The 18,981-nt window shown below is 45.4% G+C and overlaps 1 protein-coding gene across 1 annotated transcript; it reads left to right on the top strand.

Annotated features, from left to right (window-relative positions):
- The first annotated feature begins 227 nt into the window (after positions 1-227).
- homer2 (homer scaffold protein 2) lies at positions 228-14,563 on the top strand. Its single transcript, XM_080214180.1, has 7 exons — positions 228-359; positions 2,830-2,922; positions 7,376-7,515; positions 9,261-9,417; positions 11,229-11,339; positions 12,151-12,231; positions 13,533-14,563. The coding sequence occupies exons 1-7, from the start codon at positions 258-260 to the stop codon at positions 13,719-13,721; spliced, it is 873 nt and encodes a 290-aa protein (XP_080070306.1). The 5' UTR covers positions 228-257; the 3' UTR covers positions 13,722-14,563.
- The last annotated feature ends 4,418 nt before the right edge of the window (positions 14,564-18,981 follow it).

Genomic DNA, 18,981 nt, shown 5'->3' on the forward strand with positions numbered 1-18,981 from the left:
AATCGGATAGCATTGTGCCCATACAACACAGGTTAAGCATGATTGAGAGTGACATGGGTAATTTAATAACTAGGTAACCTGGGAACCAGGTAATCTGGGCATGGGAACCTGGCATTAAGGAGAGAAATAGGACAAGAAGGAGTGGAAAAGGAGAAGGAATTCTCGACAGAGTGTTGTGTTTGAGGTTTTTGCAATGCTGATAGGATTTCTCCACGTGTATCTCCCAGGTAATTATAAACAGCACTGTCACCCCAAACATGACCTTCACAAAAACCTCGCAGAAGTTCGGCCAATGGGCAGACAGCAGGGCAAACACCGTCTTTGGACTGGGCTTCTCCTCGGAGCAACACTTAACAAAGGTAAACCCCGGGGAGCGGGGTGGAGAGGGTGGGGAACAAGAGGAAGTGAAGGGGAAAGAGGGAGTGAGGGGGAAAGAGGGAGTGAGTTTGGGGATAAAAATGCCTCAGGACAGATTCAAGGACAGGAGAAGGTGTGGGGGAGGAGAGGGAGAGTGCAGTTGAGAGTGAGGAGGAGGTGGAGGGCGTGAGAGTGAAGGAATGAAAGATTGAGGATGAGAGAGTGAGGGTGAGTGTAAGGGTCAGGCTCAGAGGGTGAGAGTCAGAGCGTGAAGATGAGGGTTGGAGAGTGATGTAAGGGTTGGAGGGTGAGGGAAGGGTCAGAGGGTTATGTGAGGGTCAGAGGGTGAGTGTGCCCTGGTTGGTTCTGATTACTGTCTCTGAAGCAGTGAAATGTTGCTGTCATTCACAGCTTTGTTTATCATTTCCCTCTCTTTAAAACCTTCAGAACTTCTGTTTTTGGGACAACCCAGCCTGGAACTTTGTACCAAAGTATCACCTGGAACTTCAGCCTTTATGGTGTTTGGAACTGGAACTGCCTTGCTGTCAGAGACATCAGTAAAACTGGTTGAGGGAGTGGAAATTGGAATTATTACATGTTAGGGTCTCGGATCAGAAGCCCTGAGGCCAGACTGGACCCCAACAATTTGGCTATTTTGGCATAAGTGTGAGGAAAGGAGGCTTTGTCCCAGGAGTGATTCCACTGACAAATTAGGGATCTTTATATCAAAACAAACTTTATTCATAGCACAGTTTAAGCGTAACTCTAACAAAATGAAAGAGTTTAACTCTTAACCATTGAACAATCTTTAAACATGAAAAGAAACAATTCTTTAACTTCTAACTTATTACTTTGCAGTTCCAGTTAAGCAATATTTCTCTTACAGAGTTAAATCCTGGTTTAAAAATAGTTAGCAAATCCAGGCATACTTGCTTTAACCTTTGTTAACAGCTTTGGAGCTTACAGAGAGTTTGTATACAGCAAGCTGCTTGTAGGCTTCTATCTTTAAACAGCTCTCACCAGCAACTGAACTCAGAAAGCGACTTTTCTCAGCTACAAATCTAGCTCCTCCCATTTTGAGTGTCACATGACTACATGACCCTGTATTCCTAACTCACCTTTCCATTACTTTAATCAAGAAAACATCCCAAAGTCCTCCTCTTTGGTAAACATTGGGCAGAATCTTCCCACCAAAATTTTGTCATAACGGTGAAAATAATGGATCTGTCAGGCCTCCTCCCACACTCAGTCACTTACTGAGGAGTTGGGAATTTTGCATTGATGTTGGGGAGGATGGTTACACACTTCAGTGAGCCCGGCTTCAGACCACTTAGGCACCATTATGCAAGGGTGCCCCGATCTCAGACTGGGACCCCCCCCCATCGGCAGCATGTTCCCCCACATCCTCCCCGACATCAGGGCCCTTACAGGGGTTCCCCTGCTTGACCCTAACATCGTCCCCCATCAAACAAGTTTCCCTCCCCCCCCCCATTCCATTCCATAGCTCATCCATTAGGCCCCACCCCCTTGGCACTGCCCTGGCACACTGGCAGTGCTCAATTGGCACTGTTGGGCAGGACAGTGGCAACTGCTGGTGTGCCAGGTGGGCACTGCCAGCCATGCCTCCAACCACCAGGGGCTCCAATAGTCTCTGACACCCCCCCACCTCCCGCATGACTGTCGCGCCAGGTCTCCGCTTGTGGAGACCAATAATGAGTCTCACTGTTATTGTGCTGTGCCCAAAACCCAGACAATTCCGTGTGCCGAGATTCGAACAGGCTATGCATAATCAAATACTACTTCAAATATGCTAATCAGCTCACACCCTTTCTGATTCCTGCAGTTAGAAAGTGGCCGGGACGATTACAAACTGTTTTGCACTGGGCACGACACCAATTTTTAGGTTTGCACACTGTTCCCCCAGATCGGTGTGATTTGCTCCAGGTTTGGTGAGGTGGGAAAATGGCCCCTAAAGCTCATCAAGCCTTCTGCTAAATAAACACTCAGCTAAACTGAGTAATTATCCTGCTTTCTAGCAACTGCTGTATTCCTCCCAGACAAACCAACTATAACAAACCACTGATTCTTAAAGCAATCCCTCCTTGAACATAGCACAGTGTCACCACATAAGGTGCTGGGCAGTTGTGATGATGCAATTGTTATTACCCCCTTTAGGGTCCAAGGAGAGCAGCAGAGATGGGATTTCTAACTGTGAGGAATTGGGATTGTTTTTGGAAAAGAGGAGTTAGGTGATCAATCAATGTTTTGAAGATGGTGAATTTCCGAGTTACAGTTTATCAGGGACAGTATAAATGGGCTTGGACGACTAACGGGTTGATGTGTCTGACCGGAACTGGCCTGTTGTGCCTCCTTTGAGATTATCTGAAGCCTTTGCAAGATTTAGTTTCATATAACTCACTGTCACTGTCTGAACATCACTCAATCCCATAACTCCAATTCAATATATTGCAGTTTGCAGAGAAGTTTCAGGAAGTTAAAGAGGCAGCGAGACTGGCGAGAGATCGTTCACAGGAGAAAACTGAAACTTCGAGTAACCATTCTCGTGTAAGTATACCTGTCCTGTAAGCATTAGATCATCATTAGGTTATGATTCCTCCCTAACAGCACTGTGGGTGTACCTGTACCACATTGGCCGCAGTGGTTCAAGAAGGCAGCTCACCCCAATCTTCCCAGGGGCAATTAGGGATGGGTAATAAATGACCTTGCTAATGACACCCATATCCCATTGAAAGCTGTCTGAGAATTTGAAAATTGTTTTGTGTGGCCAGTGTTCAGGCTGAGGGAGAGTTTAGTTACTGATCAGCTGTTTAACTCTGGTTCTGATGCTGACACTAATACCTCACACTCTCAGTTCTCACCTCCTATCCCCGTAAATCCTCTCTGCCCATTTATAGAGATCGTGATTCACGCCAGCTTCCTTCTCGCTCCATTTAGTGCAGTAACATATGGTAATGATTGATTGTGAAGACACTGATCAGAGACCCTGCGATGAACCTTTCAAGATTCATAATCATTTTAAAATTCAAAGAAAGGATTAAATTCTTCAGACCCTGTTGTGAAGACAGCCCACGTTGCAAACCCAGAGATATCCCTTTGCTGAGGCAGGAGCAAGGCTGGTTTATTTCCAGCCCCCACTTATCCTTGATGGATGGGCACTTCAAACGATAGTGAAGAGTCTGGGGGAGGCAGCGCTGCATGGCTGAGAATCCAAAGGACACAAGTTCGAATCCCAGAACAGCGTCTGGTAGAATTTAAATTCAGTTCATAAATCTCAATTAGAAAGATAGTCTCAATAATAGTGATTGTGAAACTATTATCGATTGTAAAACCCATCTGGTTCACTAATGTCGTTTAGGGAAGGAAATCTGCCGTCCTTACCCGGTCTGGCCTACATGTGATTCCAGAACCACAGCACTGATTTTTAACTGCCCTTGAAAATGGCCAAGTGAGACACTGAGTTCAGTGAAACTACTGTGAAACTTACAAAAAGGAATGAAACCAGACAGATCACCTGGCATCAACCTACTCAGCGGAAATGACAATGGCAAACCCAGCCCTGCCGACCTGGCACACTCGCCCCTACTAACATCTGGGGGCTAGTGCCAAAATTGGGAGAGCTGTCTCACAGACTAGTCAAGCAACAGCCTGACATATTCATATTCATGGAGTCATATCTTACAGATAACACCCCAGACACCACCATTACCATCCCTGGATAGGTCCTGTCCCATTGGCAGGACCAACCCAGCAGAGGTGGCAGTACAGTGGTCTACAGTCGGGAGGGAGTTGCCCTGGGAATCCTCAACATCAACGCTGGATCAGGTCAAACATGAAACAGGAAATCTGCTGCTGATTATCACCACAGCTGGTGAATCAGTACTCCTCCATGTTGAATGACACTTGGAGGAAGTATGGAGGGTGGCAGAGGCACAGAATGTACTCTGGGTGGGGGCTTCAATGTCCATCACCAAGAGTGACTCAGTGGTACCACCACAGACCGAGCTGGCCAAGTCCTAAAGGACTTTGTTGCTAGACTGGGCAAGTAGTGAAGGATCCAACAAGAGGGAAAACCTATTTAACCTCATCCTTGCCAATCTACTTGTTGCAGGTGCAGCTGTCCATGGCATTATTGGTAGGAGTGACCATCACACAGTCCTTGTGGAGACAAAGTCCTGTCTTCACGTTGAAGATCCCTTTGGCTATACCACTTTGTTAAATGGAATAGACTTTGAACAGATCTAGCAGCATCCGGTGGCACAGTGGTGAGCACTGCTATCTTACAGCTCCAGGGACTCAGGTTCGATTCCCAGCTTGGGTCACTGCCTGTGTGGAGTTTGCATGTCCTCCCTGTGTCTGCATGGGTTTCCTCCAAGTGCTGCGGTTTCCACCCACAGTCCAAAAATGTGCAGGTTAGGTGAATTGGCCATGCAAAATTCTCCCTCAGTGTACCCCAACAGGTGCCAAAGTGTGGTGACTAAGGGATTCTCACAGTAACTTCATTATAGTGTGAATGTGGGCCTACTTGTGATTAATAAATAAACTTTATTTTACACTGTGGGCAATCTCATGACCCGGCATATTCCCCATTCTACCATTACCGCCAAGCCAGGGGATCAACCAGGGTGCAGGAGGAGGACGTGCCAGGAACAACCCTTGGCACACCTAAAAGTGAGGTGTCAACATTGGTGAAGCTACAACACAGGACTTTGGTAGTGAACGTTAGTGAGCAATTAAACAACTCACTGGAGAGGAGGCTCCACAAATATCTTCATCTTCAATGATGGAGAAGCCCAGCACATCAGTGCAAAGATAAGATTGAAGAATTCACAGAAATCTTGAGCCAGAAGTGTTGAGTGGATGATCCATCTCAGCCTCCTCCAGTTGTCCCCAGCACCTCAGAAGCCAGTCTCCAGCCAATTCGATTCACTCCACATGATATCAAGAAAAAGTTGGAGGCACTGGAGACTGCAAAGGCAATGGACCCTGATAACATTCCAGCAATAGTAATGAAGACTTGTGCTCCAGAACTTGCCACTCCCCTAGCCAAGCTGTTCCAGTACAGCTACAACACTGGCATCTACCCGGCAATGTGGAAAATTGCCCAGGTGTATTTTGTACACAAAAAGCAGGACAAATCAAACCCGGCCAATTACTGTCCAATCAGTCTACTCTCAATCATCAGTAAAGTGATGGAAGGGATTATCAACAGTGCTATCAAGCAGCACCTGCTCAGCAATAACCTGCTCAATGACGCCCAGTTTGGGTCCTGCCAGAGTCACTCAGCTCCTGACCTCATTACAGCCTTGGTCCAAACATGGACAAAAGAGCTGAATTCCAGGGATGAGATCGACAGCTCTCAACATCCAGGCCACATTCGACCAGGTGCGGCATCAAGGAGCCCTAGCAAAGTTGGAGTTAATGGGAATCAGGAAAAACTCTCCGCTGATTTGAGTCATACCCAGTTGTTGTGGTTGGAGGGTTGATGTCACGTGTAGGCCAGACGTGGTGAAGATGGCAGTTTTCCTTCCCTAAAGGACGTTAGTGACCCAAATGGGTTTTTTGCTGACAATATGAACATTTTATGGTCACTTTTGTTGAATTTAGTTCTTTATTTTGAGATTTATTTTACATAAACTGAATTAAATTTCTGAAACCATTGTGGTAAGATTTGAACTCCTGATCTCTGGATTATTAGTCCAGGAATGTCCTCATTTATTTCCCTGTTGTCTATGTTTCAGTGAATCTCACCATTATTTCAATTGAGTTACTTTGTCTCGCATAATTTATACACAGGACATTGTGAACAAAGAAAATTACAGCACAGGAACAGGCCCTGCAGCCTGTACCCACCATGCTGACTTAACTAAAACCCCTATCCTTTTGGGGACCATATTCCTCCATCCCCATTCTTTTCATGTACTTCCCAAGATGCCCCTTAAAAGTCACTACCATATCCGCTTCCACTACCTCCCCTGGCAACAAGTTTCAGGCACCCACCACTGTCTGTATAAAAAATCTGCCTCGTACATCTCCTTTAAATCTTGCCCCTCGCACCTTAAACCTGTGCCCCCTAGTAATTGACTGTTCCACCCTGGGAAAAAGCTTCTGACTATCCACTCTGTCCATGCCTCTCATCTTGTATTCTTCTATCAGATCTTAATTTAATGAGAGTTATTGACTGTGTGCGGGAGACAGGCACACTGGCACCTCTCAATGTTTAGGCAAGGACGCAGAAAGTGAGAGATAAACTGACCAGAGAGAAACTTCTAGGGACCCTCTAAAGACAACTTTCTCCCACTCACCTCTCCCACTGGAGTGTGAGGTGAGGACAGAGGATGCAGGGACCAAACGCAGTTACTGCCATTAATCTCCTGATTGGTCCTCTTTCCTCTGTGATCCAGTGCTCACTCAGCATCCTCGAGGTGTAGGTATATCCACAGTGCTGTTACGGAGGGATTTCAGAGCTGCCATTGTGGCTCGGTGGTGGATGGGGGATACCGATCAAGTGAGCTTGGAAGGAACAAGGATTGCTGGATTTGCTGTAGTAGAGGTGAAGGTTTACCTGGATTGAAAATCCCAGTACGAAGTTTCACAACACCAGGTTAAAGTCCAACAGGTTTATTTGGTAGCAAAAGCCACTAGCTTTTGAAGCACTTGCTGCTCCTTTGTCAGGTGAGTGGGTCCAGCCTTGGTCCAAACATGGACAAAAGAGCTCAATTCCAGAGGTGAGGTGAGACCCACTTACCTGATGAAGGAGCAGCAAGCACTTCGAAAGCTAGTGGCTTTTGCTACCAAATAAACCTGTTGGACTTTAACCTGGCGTTGTGAGACTTCTTACTGTATTTACCCCAGTCCAACGCCGGCATTTCCACATCTTGGAAACCTCAGCCAGGGCAGTCGCGTCAGGTATGTTGTAAATTCTGTGCAACTTTCTGTCAGACCCAGAGTGTGAGGCCTCCATCCGATTTCTGATTTCTTCATCTGATCTCTATTCCAGGAATCCAGCCATGAAATTCCAACTTCGCCACAAGCATCAAGTGTGAACGGAACGGATGATGAAAAAGCAACTCGCCCTCCTCCCATTGAAACCCTCCTAAAGAATGACAATGACCGCATCAAACTAGTCTCCACACAAGGGTGAGATTCATCCATCCAAACACCGGGAGAGCAGCCAGTCCTGGGAGTGTCTGTAAACAGAACACAGCATTGGGCCTTCCAGTGGGTGGATGTGGCTGGGCTGACATTGCACTGGTGATGATTACAGGGTCTATTCTGGGTAGATTTAATGACTCTCTTTCAGGAATGGATTTGCACTCTGTCCTCAGAGGTGATTTGTTGCTGATTTATCCTCAGTGACTGATTCTCAGGGTCATTCATGAACGGATGGGAAACACATTGTGAATTTTTACCAATGTTTTTGCACTCAGTCACCTCAGTAAGTCAGACCCGTGAGAAACCTAAACTGGAAATCTGAAATAAAAAGAGGAAATTCTGGAATTACTCAGAATGTCTGGCAGCGTCATTGGAGACAGAAACAGTTAATGGGGGGGGGATCTTAATGAGAATTTGTCAAAGCGTCAGTTCTGGTGAGAAAACCAGTGTGAAACTGCCCAATGGTCTGATTTCTCTCTGGATCTTCTCAGTTTGAAATCAATACAAAAAGAATGGGTGGGGTTTACACCAGTCAGGGACACAGTGCTGGGAACTGGCCACCTGATTCTAATTCCTATGTTCCCATTACCTGTGCCAGGGGACGGTGCCAGGGCATGTCCCTTTCCCCAGGGGCTTTATTTACCCTTGTGCCCCTGGAGGGATCTCCTCGACAAGTTTTCATTTGGGTGAAGCTGTGGTAAATCTAGTAGGAGGGTGTAATTTAGTGAGGAGGGTGTATAATTGTAATTAAGTTTATTGAAATCTGGGTTCATGCCCATGATTACATCACCGGCTGGGCGGGGGTGGGGTGTGGAACGGGAAGATTGGAGATTGCGATCTCGCCAGTGAGATTAGTGATTTCCGGGTTTTGCTGGATTTTGAGCCCTCCCTCTGATGATCTGGTGCACAGAGAGAGTGGGCGCAAGATCCTGTCCATTGGTTCAGCTCAGTGACCTCACATCAGTTCCGGCATTTTCTGTTTTTGTTAATTGTGAAAACCAGTTTGTTCTACCTAAAAGCTTTTGCACAAACTGTCCCTGAATCATCAGCTAATTGAAGATTTTCATTATCACCCTTAACCCCACTCAGATTGTTGGAACTCTTGTCGAGTGAAGCATTTCAAATTCTTTCTGTTCTTGCCTTGCTTGGCTGGCACTCTGGTATAGTGCCCAAGTCAAGAATTCAAACACTTCCAGCTCAGTGCTGCTGAATATTTTGTTCTTTAGCACAGTGATGACTTATAACAGCTCCCACCTCCTTACTGAGGCTCTGATTATTCTGTTGGCTCCACAATTTGGATTTCCACAGCGATGGTCCAGTTTGACTATTGTAGCCACCAAGTCCTGATTAGTCACTGGCAACTATTTTCTGAAGGTTGTGCAGCCATGGCCTCCCACTGTCGACCTGACACCATGGACAATGGACATTAGCTGGTACAATCACACCAAGAGCACCAGTTAACAATAAAGAGAAAATGTGATGTATACACAGCTCTCTGCTTCTCTTTCTCACTAACAAATGAGTCAGAAACCTGGGTAGAGTCCTGATTTGAAAGGAGGAGAGAAATGAAGGATTATATAAAACACCAGTGTTCCATTTATCTGTTCTTTCAGAAATACCTGTAGCTCAGGTCCAGTCTCCAATGTACAGATAACAAACACTGAGGCTACAGGAGGGGAGCAGATGTGAGTTTGAAGGTACGAGGCAGTAACATGTTTTTCTCAATCCAGATCTGCTGCTGCAAAGAAGTGGGAGCAGGAACTCCAGACTCTGGGAGAGAACAACGCTCGACTCAGCATTGCATTGCAGGAGTCAACAAATAATGTCGAACACTGGAAAAAACAACTGTTGGATTGTAAGGAAGAAGGAGATGAACTGCGACAGAAGGTTAGTGAAGGCAATCTCTGTCACAACAGGGTTTATGGATTCAATATTGAGTCCAGCTCTCTCTCATATCCCAGACATCCTTTCTTCCATCGGGAAAAAGATAAAAAAAAGTCTGAGGTCATGTACTAACTGACTCAAAACAGCTTCTTCCCTGCTGCTGTCAGACTTTTGAGTGGACCTACCCCATACATTTAAGTTGATCTTTCTCTACACCCTAGCTACGGCTGTAACACTACATTCTGCACTCTCTCCTTTCCTTCTCTATGAACGGTATGCTTTGTCTGTAAAGCGCACAAGGAACAATACTTGTCACTGTATTACTAATACATGTGACAATAATAAATCAAATCAAATCAAGGAATATCACAGACCAGCAACCTTTAACTGACACAGCCAGTGAAGTCTTTAAGATTCACCTCTGGATTAGGAAGAACCTGCAGTCCTCACTGTCTCAACCTGTCCTCGAGAATCAAAAGAACCAAGGGGCTAGTGAGAAGAAGGAATCGAAGGAAATTAATATTACTAAAAAAACAGTGTTGGAGAAATAAATAGGACTGAAAACAGATAAATGCCCAGGGGCTGATAATCTACATCCCCGGGTGACAGAGGAGGCAGCAGTAGATATGTTGGATTCAAGAACAGTATTTCTAAGAATTATTGTATTTTCTTTATTATCTCTTAGTCACAAGTAAGGCATACATTAACATTGCAATGAAGTTACTGTGAAAATCCCCCAGTCGCCACACTCCGGCACCTGTTTGGGCCAATGTGCCTAACCAGCACCTATTTCAGACTGTGGGAGGAAACCCACGCAGACACGGGGAGAAGGTGCAAACTCCACATAGACAGTGACCCCAAGCTGGGAATTGAACAGGGGTCCCTGGCACTGAGGGGCAGCAGAGCTAACCACTGTGCCACCGTGCCACCCAAATTATTGTGTTTTCTTGAAGAAATAAAGGGAGGAAGTCGCATAAACTGGAGGAGGGATCCAGAATTCTCCACAGTTTTAAACAGTTTGGGGAAAAATGAGCAAAACCATCCCAAGTTTGGAGCTGGAGAAGGTTGCGTCTCTCTTGAATTCCCAACCTTCCTGCAGCTTGTACAGGGTAATGGAGAGCTGACAGCAGTCCATCAGAAACATCAAATAGAATTCCCACCACACCAGTTCCCAACTCTGCCTGCACTTTCCTGGAGGTTTGATCACATGATTCCCCCTCCAGCTTCTGCCATTGGGCATCTGACGTACAAGCAGACTCTTACTCATCTGACTGGATGATTCTCACTGTCGGGCAAACACGCTTTTTTCCGTCTCCAATAATTTTATTTGAAGTAAAGTCATTGACTGAAATATTATTTCTCTCTCTATAGACTATTCCTGTACTACTGGGTGGTTCTAGCATTCAGCTTTCCAATATCTACAGGGCTTTATTTTTTCCAATATTTTCATAACTGATAAAGGAAAGGTAAGAATTTTACAATGATTTACCTCTGGGAGCAGGGGCTTGTAGCTGTGATCAAGAGGTGAATCTTTAGTCCCTGGCAGCTCGATGACCCTGTACCAGACTCCCTCCCCCCACCATTGGCAATGACTGTGGTTAAATGTTTGAGGAATCCAGGTCACCTTTATTGTTCCTTGCAAATAGACAATATTTTAACAAACTGAACATCTATTTCCTTAGAATTAAAATGCAGCCCAATATCTTATACAGAAAACAGAGCCTCATTTCAGTGTTTTTATCAAAAGGCTGTCTGATGAAAAGGAACAAGTGAATTTGCCCTTTGTTCGCGATGTCTTTGTTTATCGCTCTCAGATTGCAGATCTTGAGGCTCAATGTGCCGACTTCAATGAGGAGAGAGAGAGAAATGCACGCCTGAGCCGGACTGTGAAGCAACTGGAGGCTGACATTAATGAAAAGGAGCAGGTTTGTTCCTTTATTATCTTAACAGACAAACCTGGTTACAGTGAATATTTTATTAAAGAGGATCATGATGCCATCACTCCAGTAAACTCTTGCCAGTTCCAATAACTCATTGCCAAGGATTCTGAGGATCAGGGTGATTGAAAACTTTAAATGGTGTAATATGTCAGTCAGTGATCCCTGTACTAACTGTACATGTGGCAGCTGTGTCAAAGCTGCTAAATTATGGGGACATTAGTTATGGTCTCTCACCTCTTAGGCACGGGTTCAGGTGTAGTCCAGGATGGGGGTGAAGGTTCATGTGTGGTTGGAGGATCTTAGCCACTCCAAAACCGCTCCATAACTGTTTATTCTGTATGATGGATAGAGGGGGCATTACTGCATTACCCCTGGGAGAGGGATGGACGGGCAAATCTGGGTCTAATTTGGGGTAATCTGGGTCTACTCCAGATTATCCCCTCCTCCCTTTCACACTATTACATTTCCCTTTCTATTCTTTCCCTTTCCCCACCCCCTCACTCTGAACCTGTTTGAAACTAGTTACTCTAGTTTTGATGAGAAGTCATTGCTTCTCTACAAATGCTGCCAAGCTTGCTGAGTTTTTCTGTTTTGATTTTGGATTCCTTGCATCCTTATTGTTGTGCTTTTCCTAGAGATTATTGAGATGTTCGGCTAATATTTTATGGCTGCTAATCTCACAGAGAATAATTCTGTCCAGTTCATTATTTCATTATTCCATGCAGCCCAGGGAGTGTGTGGTTACCATGGTGATGTTTGTTTGCAGAAACTCATTTCTGCTTTTTTCCCTCCACAGGAGTTGGAGAGGTTGAAAGAAGAGACACAAATAATTCCCCAGCTAATGGAGCAGTGTGAGGATTTACAGCAACGGCTACAGGTACACAGCGAGTGGGAATAACACCCACTCAAACAACTGATCTGCTCATTATCATGTTGCTGCGTGTGGGATCTTCCTGTGCACACATTGGCCGCAGTGTTTCTACAACAGTTGTTTATTGCTGAGATGTCCTCAGCTCAGGAAAGTTTTAGTAATATAAATCCTTTCTGTCTACCAGAGAAGGGATCAGGTGGGCGCGGTAGCACAGTGGTTAGCGCTGCCGCTTCACAGCATCAGAGACTGGGGTTCAATTCCGTCCTTGGACTACAGTCTGTGTGGAGTCTGTACATTTTCCCCGTGTGTGCATCTACAGTCCAAAAATGTGTGGGTTAGATTGATTGGCCACGCTAAATTGTCTCCTGCTGCCCCAAGATGTGTAGCCATGATGTGAAGTTGTCAGTGTTAGACTGGGATAGGTACACTAAGTAGTCTCATAACACCATGTTAAAGTCCAACAGGTTTATTTGGTGGCAGGAGCTTTTGGAGTGCTGCTCCTTCATCAAGTGAATGCCAGGTTAACCTGGTATTGTGAGACTACTTACTGTGCCAAGATGTGTAGATTAGGGGGATTAACAGGGTAAATGCATTGGGTTACGGGGATGGGGTAGGGCATGGGCTTAGGTAATGTGCTCTGTTGGAGAGTCAGTGCAGGTTTGATGGACCAAATGACCTCCTTCTGCACTGTAGGGATTTTATGATTCTAGGTCAGGTCCCCCGGGTCCCTGGATGGTGTCTGTAACAGGCAACATGATGACGCACTCCAAGGGTTCTCTGTCTCTCTGTGTCTCTCATTCTGTTGAAGTGTCTCTCTCTCTCTCTCTCTCTCTCTCCCTCCCTCCCATCCACTCACTCTCTTTCTCTTCTGCTGTGCTTGGTAGTGAGTCTTTAGGCCGAGCTGTCTGTTTGTGCCCCTCATATGGCACTTGTTTACATTCGGCCTGGCTATTCTGGTTTCAGTGTTAGTCCCAGGTGGATTCCTCTCCCTGGACGATCGTGTGTTCGAGGTAATGATGAACACAGTGAATTTTTGAATCACATGGGACAAAGCTAACTGAGTCAGTAAACAAATCCTGGAGGTGAATTAGTTTTCAATTCTCCTGTGATTAATCTGAGATGTTTTGTCAGTTTTGTCAGGACAATGATCTGAGACCCTTTCTCACAGTCTGAACCGTTTCCATGGGATACCAGTATTCAGAGACTAGCACAATGAGACAAGCTCCAGAGACTGGGACAAGCAGAGCCTCTGTCCATCTCCCTCGGCACTGTCTCTCCTTCTCTGACTATACTCTGTCTGTTCTCAGGCTGCTGAAGACACAAACAAGGAGCTGGAGGACAAAGCAAAATCACTAAAGACAAATGTTGAAGAAAGCCGCCATAAACAGGGAAATCTGAAGAAAGAACTAACATCATTTCTCGAAGTTCTTGATGGGAAAATTGATGAGCTTCATGGCTTCCGACAGGGACTGGCCAAATTGGGAATGGATAACTGAGGCTGAGGTCGGGGGCGAGGCGGGGGGAGGTTGGGGAAACAGAGTGGCATCCGGAATGTTCCACATATGATCGCTGCATCACCTTGTACTAAAGAGTCAGAGAGCCTTCTGACTGAATATTTAAACTGTCTTCACACAGATTGTTTTCACTGCTGATGGTGGGCAAGGGGGAGACTGAGCAGGGGACGGGGTGGGTTAGGCTGGGAATGGGAGGGTGACTGAGCTGGGGGAGAGGTGGATTGGGAGGGGCGAATGACTGAGGGTTTTGGGGAGATGGGGTTTGGTTGGGTGAGTGGAGGAAGGGGGTATTTTTGGGTGGTTTTTGGGATCAGACTCCATGCTGTTTCCAGATAAACAGTTAATGAGAATTCACCTGGTTGCCATGGGAATGAGCAGGTATCCGGACACTAACTGCACCCCCTCCCCTCCCCACCCCACCCCCCCAAGCCACTTGAAGGGAATTTTAATCCTGAGGATTAAAGGCTGGAGATAGGCTTGAATTTGGTGACAATTCAGGGGAGGATATTTTAAACTCTGATTTTCACAAGTGTTTCCTTTATTCTGTCCAATCCAAACTATACTTCAAACAAAGGAATGGAATCTGTGTCTGTACAAAATTAACAAGTGATTGATTTGGAATGATCATCCTGCCAACTGTGATTGGACGTGTTTCAGGTTTGATCACTTGTCTCTCTGCTGATGTTTTTATAAATAATAAAATAATAACAAGACTTGAGCTTATTTAGGGAGTTCCGAAGGATAGATAAATGGCACCCAGGTTTTAGTGGATTTTTATTGTCTGTTTCTTACTGAAAGGAATAAATGTTAATGTTATATTTTAATAGCCTAATTAGCCTATACTTTATTGCAGTGTAAGTGAGAGTCTGAGTGAGTATGTGTGTGAATGTGTTTGAGTGTATGGGGGGGGGCGGTGGTGTGTGTGTGTGTGTGTGTGTGTGTGTGTGTGTGTGTGAGTGAGTGAACAACGAAGAGAATAAAGAACAAAAACAGCCCGGGAAACAGGCCCTTCGGCCCAACGAGCCCGCACCGCCATCTCAACACCACCAGTCCCCCTCTCCACCCACGACCCCTGTCTAATGTTTTATGGCCATCCAGATTGAGGGAAACTGATTTTGAGACAATTTATTACTGCCAGTCAGCCTAACAGCACGTCTTTGGGGTGTGGGAGGAAACCGGAGCACCCGGAGAAACTCCCACAGACACCGGCCCAAATCCATGTGTCTGCACAGCAATCAGCGATAGTCACTGAGCTGTCGTCTTGCCCAGTATCTGGTCCAGTTTAGGCACACACTAACGACATGAAGCACTAGGCCAATCTCGAACAACCAAGAGCAGCCCAAGTACGACCCATCGCGTGTATGCCCCTCGTTGGACACAAGGCGGATCGACTTAAAACCTGTGAATGAAAAGGAAAAAAAAATTATTATTGTACCATATCCATTTACCTTACCAGGGACGCCCCAATGCTAATGACCCTTATTTAAAACAATCTCCTATATCCACCCATCTCCAACCCACTCATGTGCCTGTCTAAGTTACTCTTAAATGACTCTAGCGTGTTTGCTTCCACCACCTTACTTGGCAAAGCATTCCATACCCTCACTACCCTCTGTGTGAAAAACCTCCCTCTAATATCTGTGTTATACCTCTTCCCCCCTCACCTTAAGTCCATGGCCCCTTGTCCTATGTGTCTCTATCATAGGAAATAGCTTACCTCTGTTTACTCTATCTATACCCTTCATAATCTTATATACCTTTATTAGATCCCCCCTCAGTCGCCGTCTTTCAAGGGAAAAGAGCCCCAACTTCTTCAATCTTTCCTCATACCCCAGTCCTTCCATACCAGGCAACATCCTGGTAAACCTCCTCTGCACTGTCTCCAGAGTCTCCACGTCCTTCCGGTAGTAAGGCGACCAGAACTGGACACAGTACTCTAAATGCGGCCTAACCAACGTTCTGTACAACTGCAACATTATACTCCAGCTCTTACATTCTATACCTCTTCCTATAAAGGCTAACATACCATAGGCTTTCTTCACTACACTCTCCACTTGCACTGCCACCTTCAAAGACTTGTGCACTTGCACCCCCAGGTCTCGCTGCGATTCTATACTCCTTATGGGCTTACCCTTTATCGTATAACTCCCCCCTACATTATTCCGGCCAAAATGCATCACCTCACATTTATCCGGATTAAACTCCATTTGCCATGTATCTGCCCAATCAACCAGCCTATCAATATCCTGTTGTATTGCCAGACACTGCTCCTCGCTGCCCGCCAATCCAGCCATCTTGGTGTCATCAGCAAATTTGCTGATCACACCACCAACTCCCTCTTCCAAATCAGTTATATACACTACAAAGAGAAGAGGTCCCAGTACTGAGCCCTGCGGCGCACCACTAGTGACAGACCTCCAGCTAGAAAAGGACCCCTCCACTACTACTCTCTGACTTCGAGTGTACGTGTGTGTATTCGAGTGGGTGAGATTGTGGGTGTGTGTCTGAGAAAGTGTGTGTATGTATTTGAGTATGTGTTTGAGTGTGTGTGTGAGAGATTGTGCGATGTGATGAGGTGGTTCTCTGTTGGAGGCTCGGTTGATGATTTTCAGAGGTGGATTATGCCCGTGCTACTGAGCTGAATCCTGGCTTTAATTAGTTAAATGCTTCTTTTAAAAGGCATTCAGATAATTGTACAGCATTGGGAACAGTTTTGATTTTCTATCTGAGCGCAGTGGGAAGCTGTGAATTCTAATCAGAATGTGGAGGTGCTGAGTTTCCCTGCAGTGACTCACTGCAAAAATGATTCACTCAATATTCACAGTAACAAACAGGCAAATCCAGGGAACACGATATTATTTCCCTGGAGAGAAACTGGTAAATAGGAGTCAGTGTGAGTTAGAGGGAGTTCTACAATGTCTACAATATAATCCCCACTCTACAATATAATACCCCCATTCTACAATATAACACCCGCACCCTACAATATAACACCCCCACTGTGCAATATCATCCACACTCTACAATATAACAACCCCATTCTACAATATAACACCCGCACTCTACAATATCAGCCCCCAACTCTACAATATAACCCCCGCTCTACAATATAACTATTGTGTATACAATATAACATCCCCACTCTACAATATAAATCTCTATGCTACAATATAACCCCCCCCCCCCACTCTACAATATAATCCCCCCACTCTACAATTTACCTCCATCTCCTGGTGATCAATGCTGTTGGACTGTGTGTATTACTCAGAGTTATGGCACCAAGGGATGTGATAGATGTGTTAGGAGAAAAGATGATGTAAATAATTCTGTGTGGGCCGAACTGTTCCAGTGATCCTCAGAGAGAGATTCAGTTGCCTTGGCAACAGCAGTTTCTGGGGTTTTGGCTTCGCTGCTGCTCTAATCCCCCAAGGTCTTCCTAGTGAAGGTGTTTTTGGAACTGCCTTGAGTGAAGTGACAGAAACACAAGCCAGGAGTTTGAGATCAGACAAAGTGCTGGAAATATTCAGCAGGTCAGGCAGCATCTGTGGCGAGAGAAACAAGAGTTAACGTTTGGGCTTGATTAATGTTCATCCATTCTGACAGTCACAAACTCTGCCAATCTTCCCGGGCCTCCCTAGCTCAATAATCCTGTCAGATTTTGTGATTTGTACCCGTGATGAGATGTTGGTTTAATTCTGATGAAAGGTTATTCACCTGAAATGTTAACTCTTCCTCCCCTGAGATGTTGCCTGACCCGCTCAGAATTTCCAGTCAGATTTCCAGCATCCTCTATATTTTCACTTTACCAGTGAAGATTCATTAACTGGTCAATTATTGTCTTAACATTCCTGGCTGGTGAGAAATGATTGATAGATAGTCTCAGCCCCCAGTGTGACACCATCGCTGGGTCAAAATCCTGGAACTGCTTCCCTAACAGCACTCTGGATTTACCTACACCTCAGGGACTGCAGCAGTTCAAGAAGGCAGCTCACCACCACCTTCTCAAGGGCAATAAATGCTGGTCCAGCCAACGACACCCACACCCAGAGAATTAATTTTTAAATATAATTTACTCTGTCTCCTGGTCTCTTGGGATTCTGTCCCTCTTATAGGAGGTTCCTCTCTCCTGCCAAAATAGTACTTTCTCCAAATTGGAGACTAGATGGTGGCAGGGCTATTCAACTGTGAGGGGAATCACAGAAGCTGTCGAGCAGTGGGACAGTCCTCAGTGTCCTGCTTTGTTTCCGCTCAGTGACACTGATCCCAGTTAAAACTTCTCCCTTCCCTCCGTTACCACAGACATTGCATCTGTGTAATATCTAATGCTGAAGGCTTTGCAGCACTCAAAACAAGGCAGCGATTGCCTCCGTTTAAATATAAGATAATCATGAACAAACCCATCCAAGAACTCAAGAGAAATCTTGAGGTCATTGGCAAAAGAAACATTGGAGACACGAGGAGAAACATTTTCTCGGTGAGTGGTTGGGATCCGGAATGCACTGTCTGAGAGTGTGCTGGAGGCAGGTTCGATCAAGGCTCTTAAAAAGGAATGGGATTATCTGGAAAGGAGGGACGAGCAGGGTGGCGGGGGGGGGGGGGGAGGTGGCACAAGGTGAATTATTCGTTCAGAGAGTCGCCACCCACAAAGCGGGCTGAATGGTCTCCATTTGTGCTGAATGGAAATGTTGTAAACGAAACCGATATCACAAACAGATTATTATTCGGTCATTTATCACATTGTTATTTGTGGGATCTTGCTTTGCTTGCAAACTGATTGCTGCAATTTCCTCCTTAAAATAATGGAGAGACTTCAAACATTTGTGAAAGGCTGGGAAGTTCTGAAAAGTGGAAGTAATTTCCCTGACCCAGAATTCCTCGGTATTTAACATGAACTCATGATTCAGAGCCGAGGAATTGAGGGGTTAATTATTCCTGCAGAGGTTTGTGTGAGGTACCTGTTAGTTACAAGCTTGGTGAATAGTAGAGAGTCTCTGGCAGACACATCCCAGGGTTTGTGGAGTTGAAGTGGTGACAGGGTTGTTATTTCTGAAGAGGTTTAGGATCTGGATAGAAATCCTCCCACTGTGTATTTTTTTCATTCTGTTCAATTATTAACTGCAGTGCCAGGATGTAACAAGAGCTGTAATTACAAGATCATGTGGGCCCAGATTTTTTAGTCTCTATCTCACCTCCTAAGGCATCAAGTCACCTATAAATAGCCTCATTAGTGTAATTATCTTGA

This window comes from Carcharhinus amblyrhynchos, chromosome 28 (genome assembly GCF_965287045.1).
Source record: "Carcharhinus amblyrhynchos chromosome 28, sCarAmb.v2.hapA, whole genome shotgun sequence".
Lineage (NCBI taxonomy): Eukaryota > Metazoa > Chordata > Chondrichthyes > Carcharhiniformes > Carcharhinidae > Carcharhinus > Carcharhinus amblyrhynchos.

What these genes read in the sequence shown, in the direction of transcription:
- homer2 (XM_080214180.1), top strand. Translation starts at nt 258, where the DNA reads ATGACCTTCACAAAAACCTCGCAGAAGTTCGGCCAATGGGCAGACAGC. An exon ending in GAGATGAACTGCGACAGAAG is followed by an intron (nt 9,418 to 11,228) that starts GTTAGTGAAGGC and finishes TATCGCTCTCAG; the next exon opens with ATTGCAGATCTTGAGGCTCA. An exon ending in ACATTAATGAAAAGGAGCAG is followed by an intron (nt 11,340 to 12,150) that starts GTTTGTTCCTTT and finishes TTCCCTCCACAG; the next exon opens with GAGTTGGAGAGGTTGAAAGA.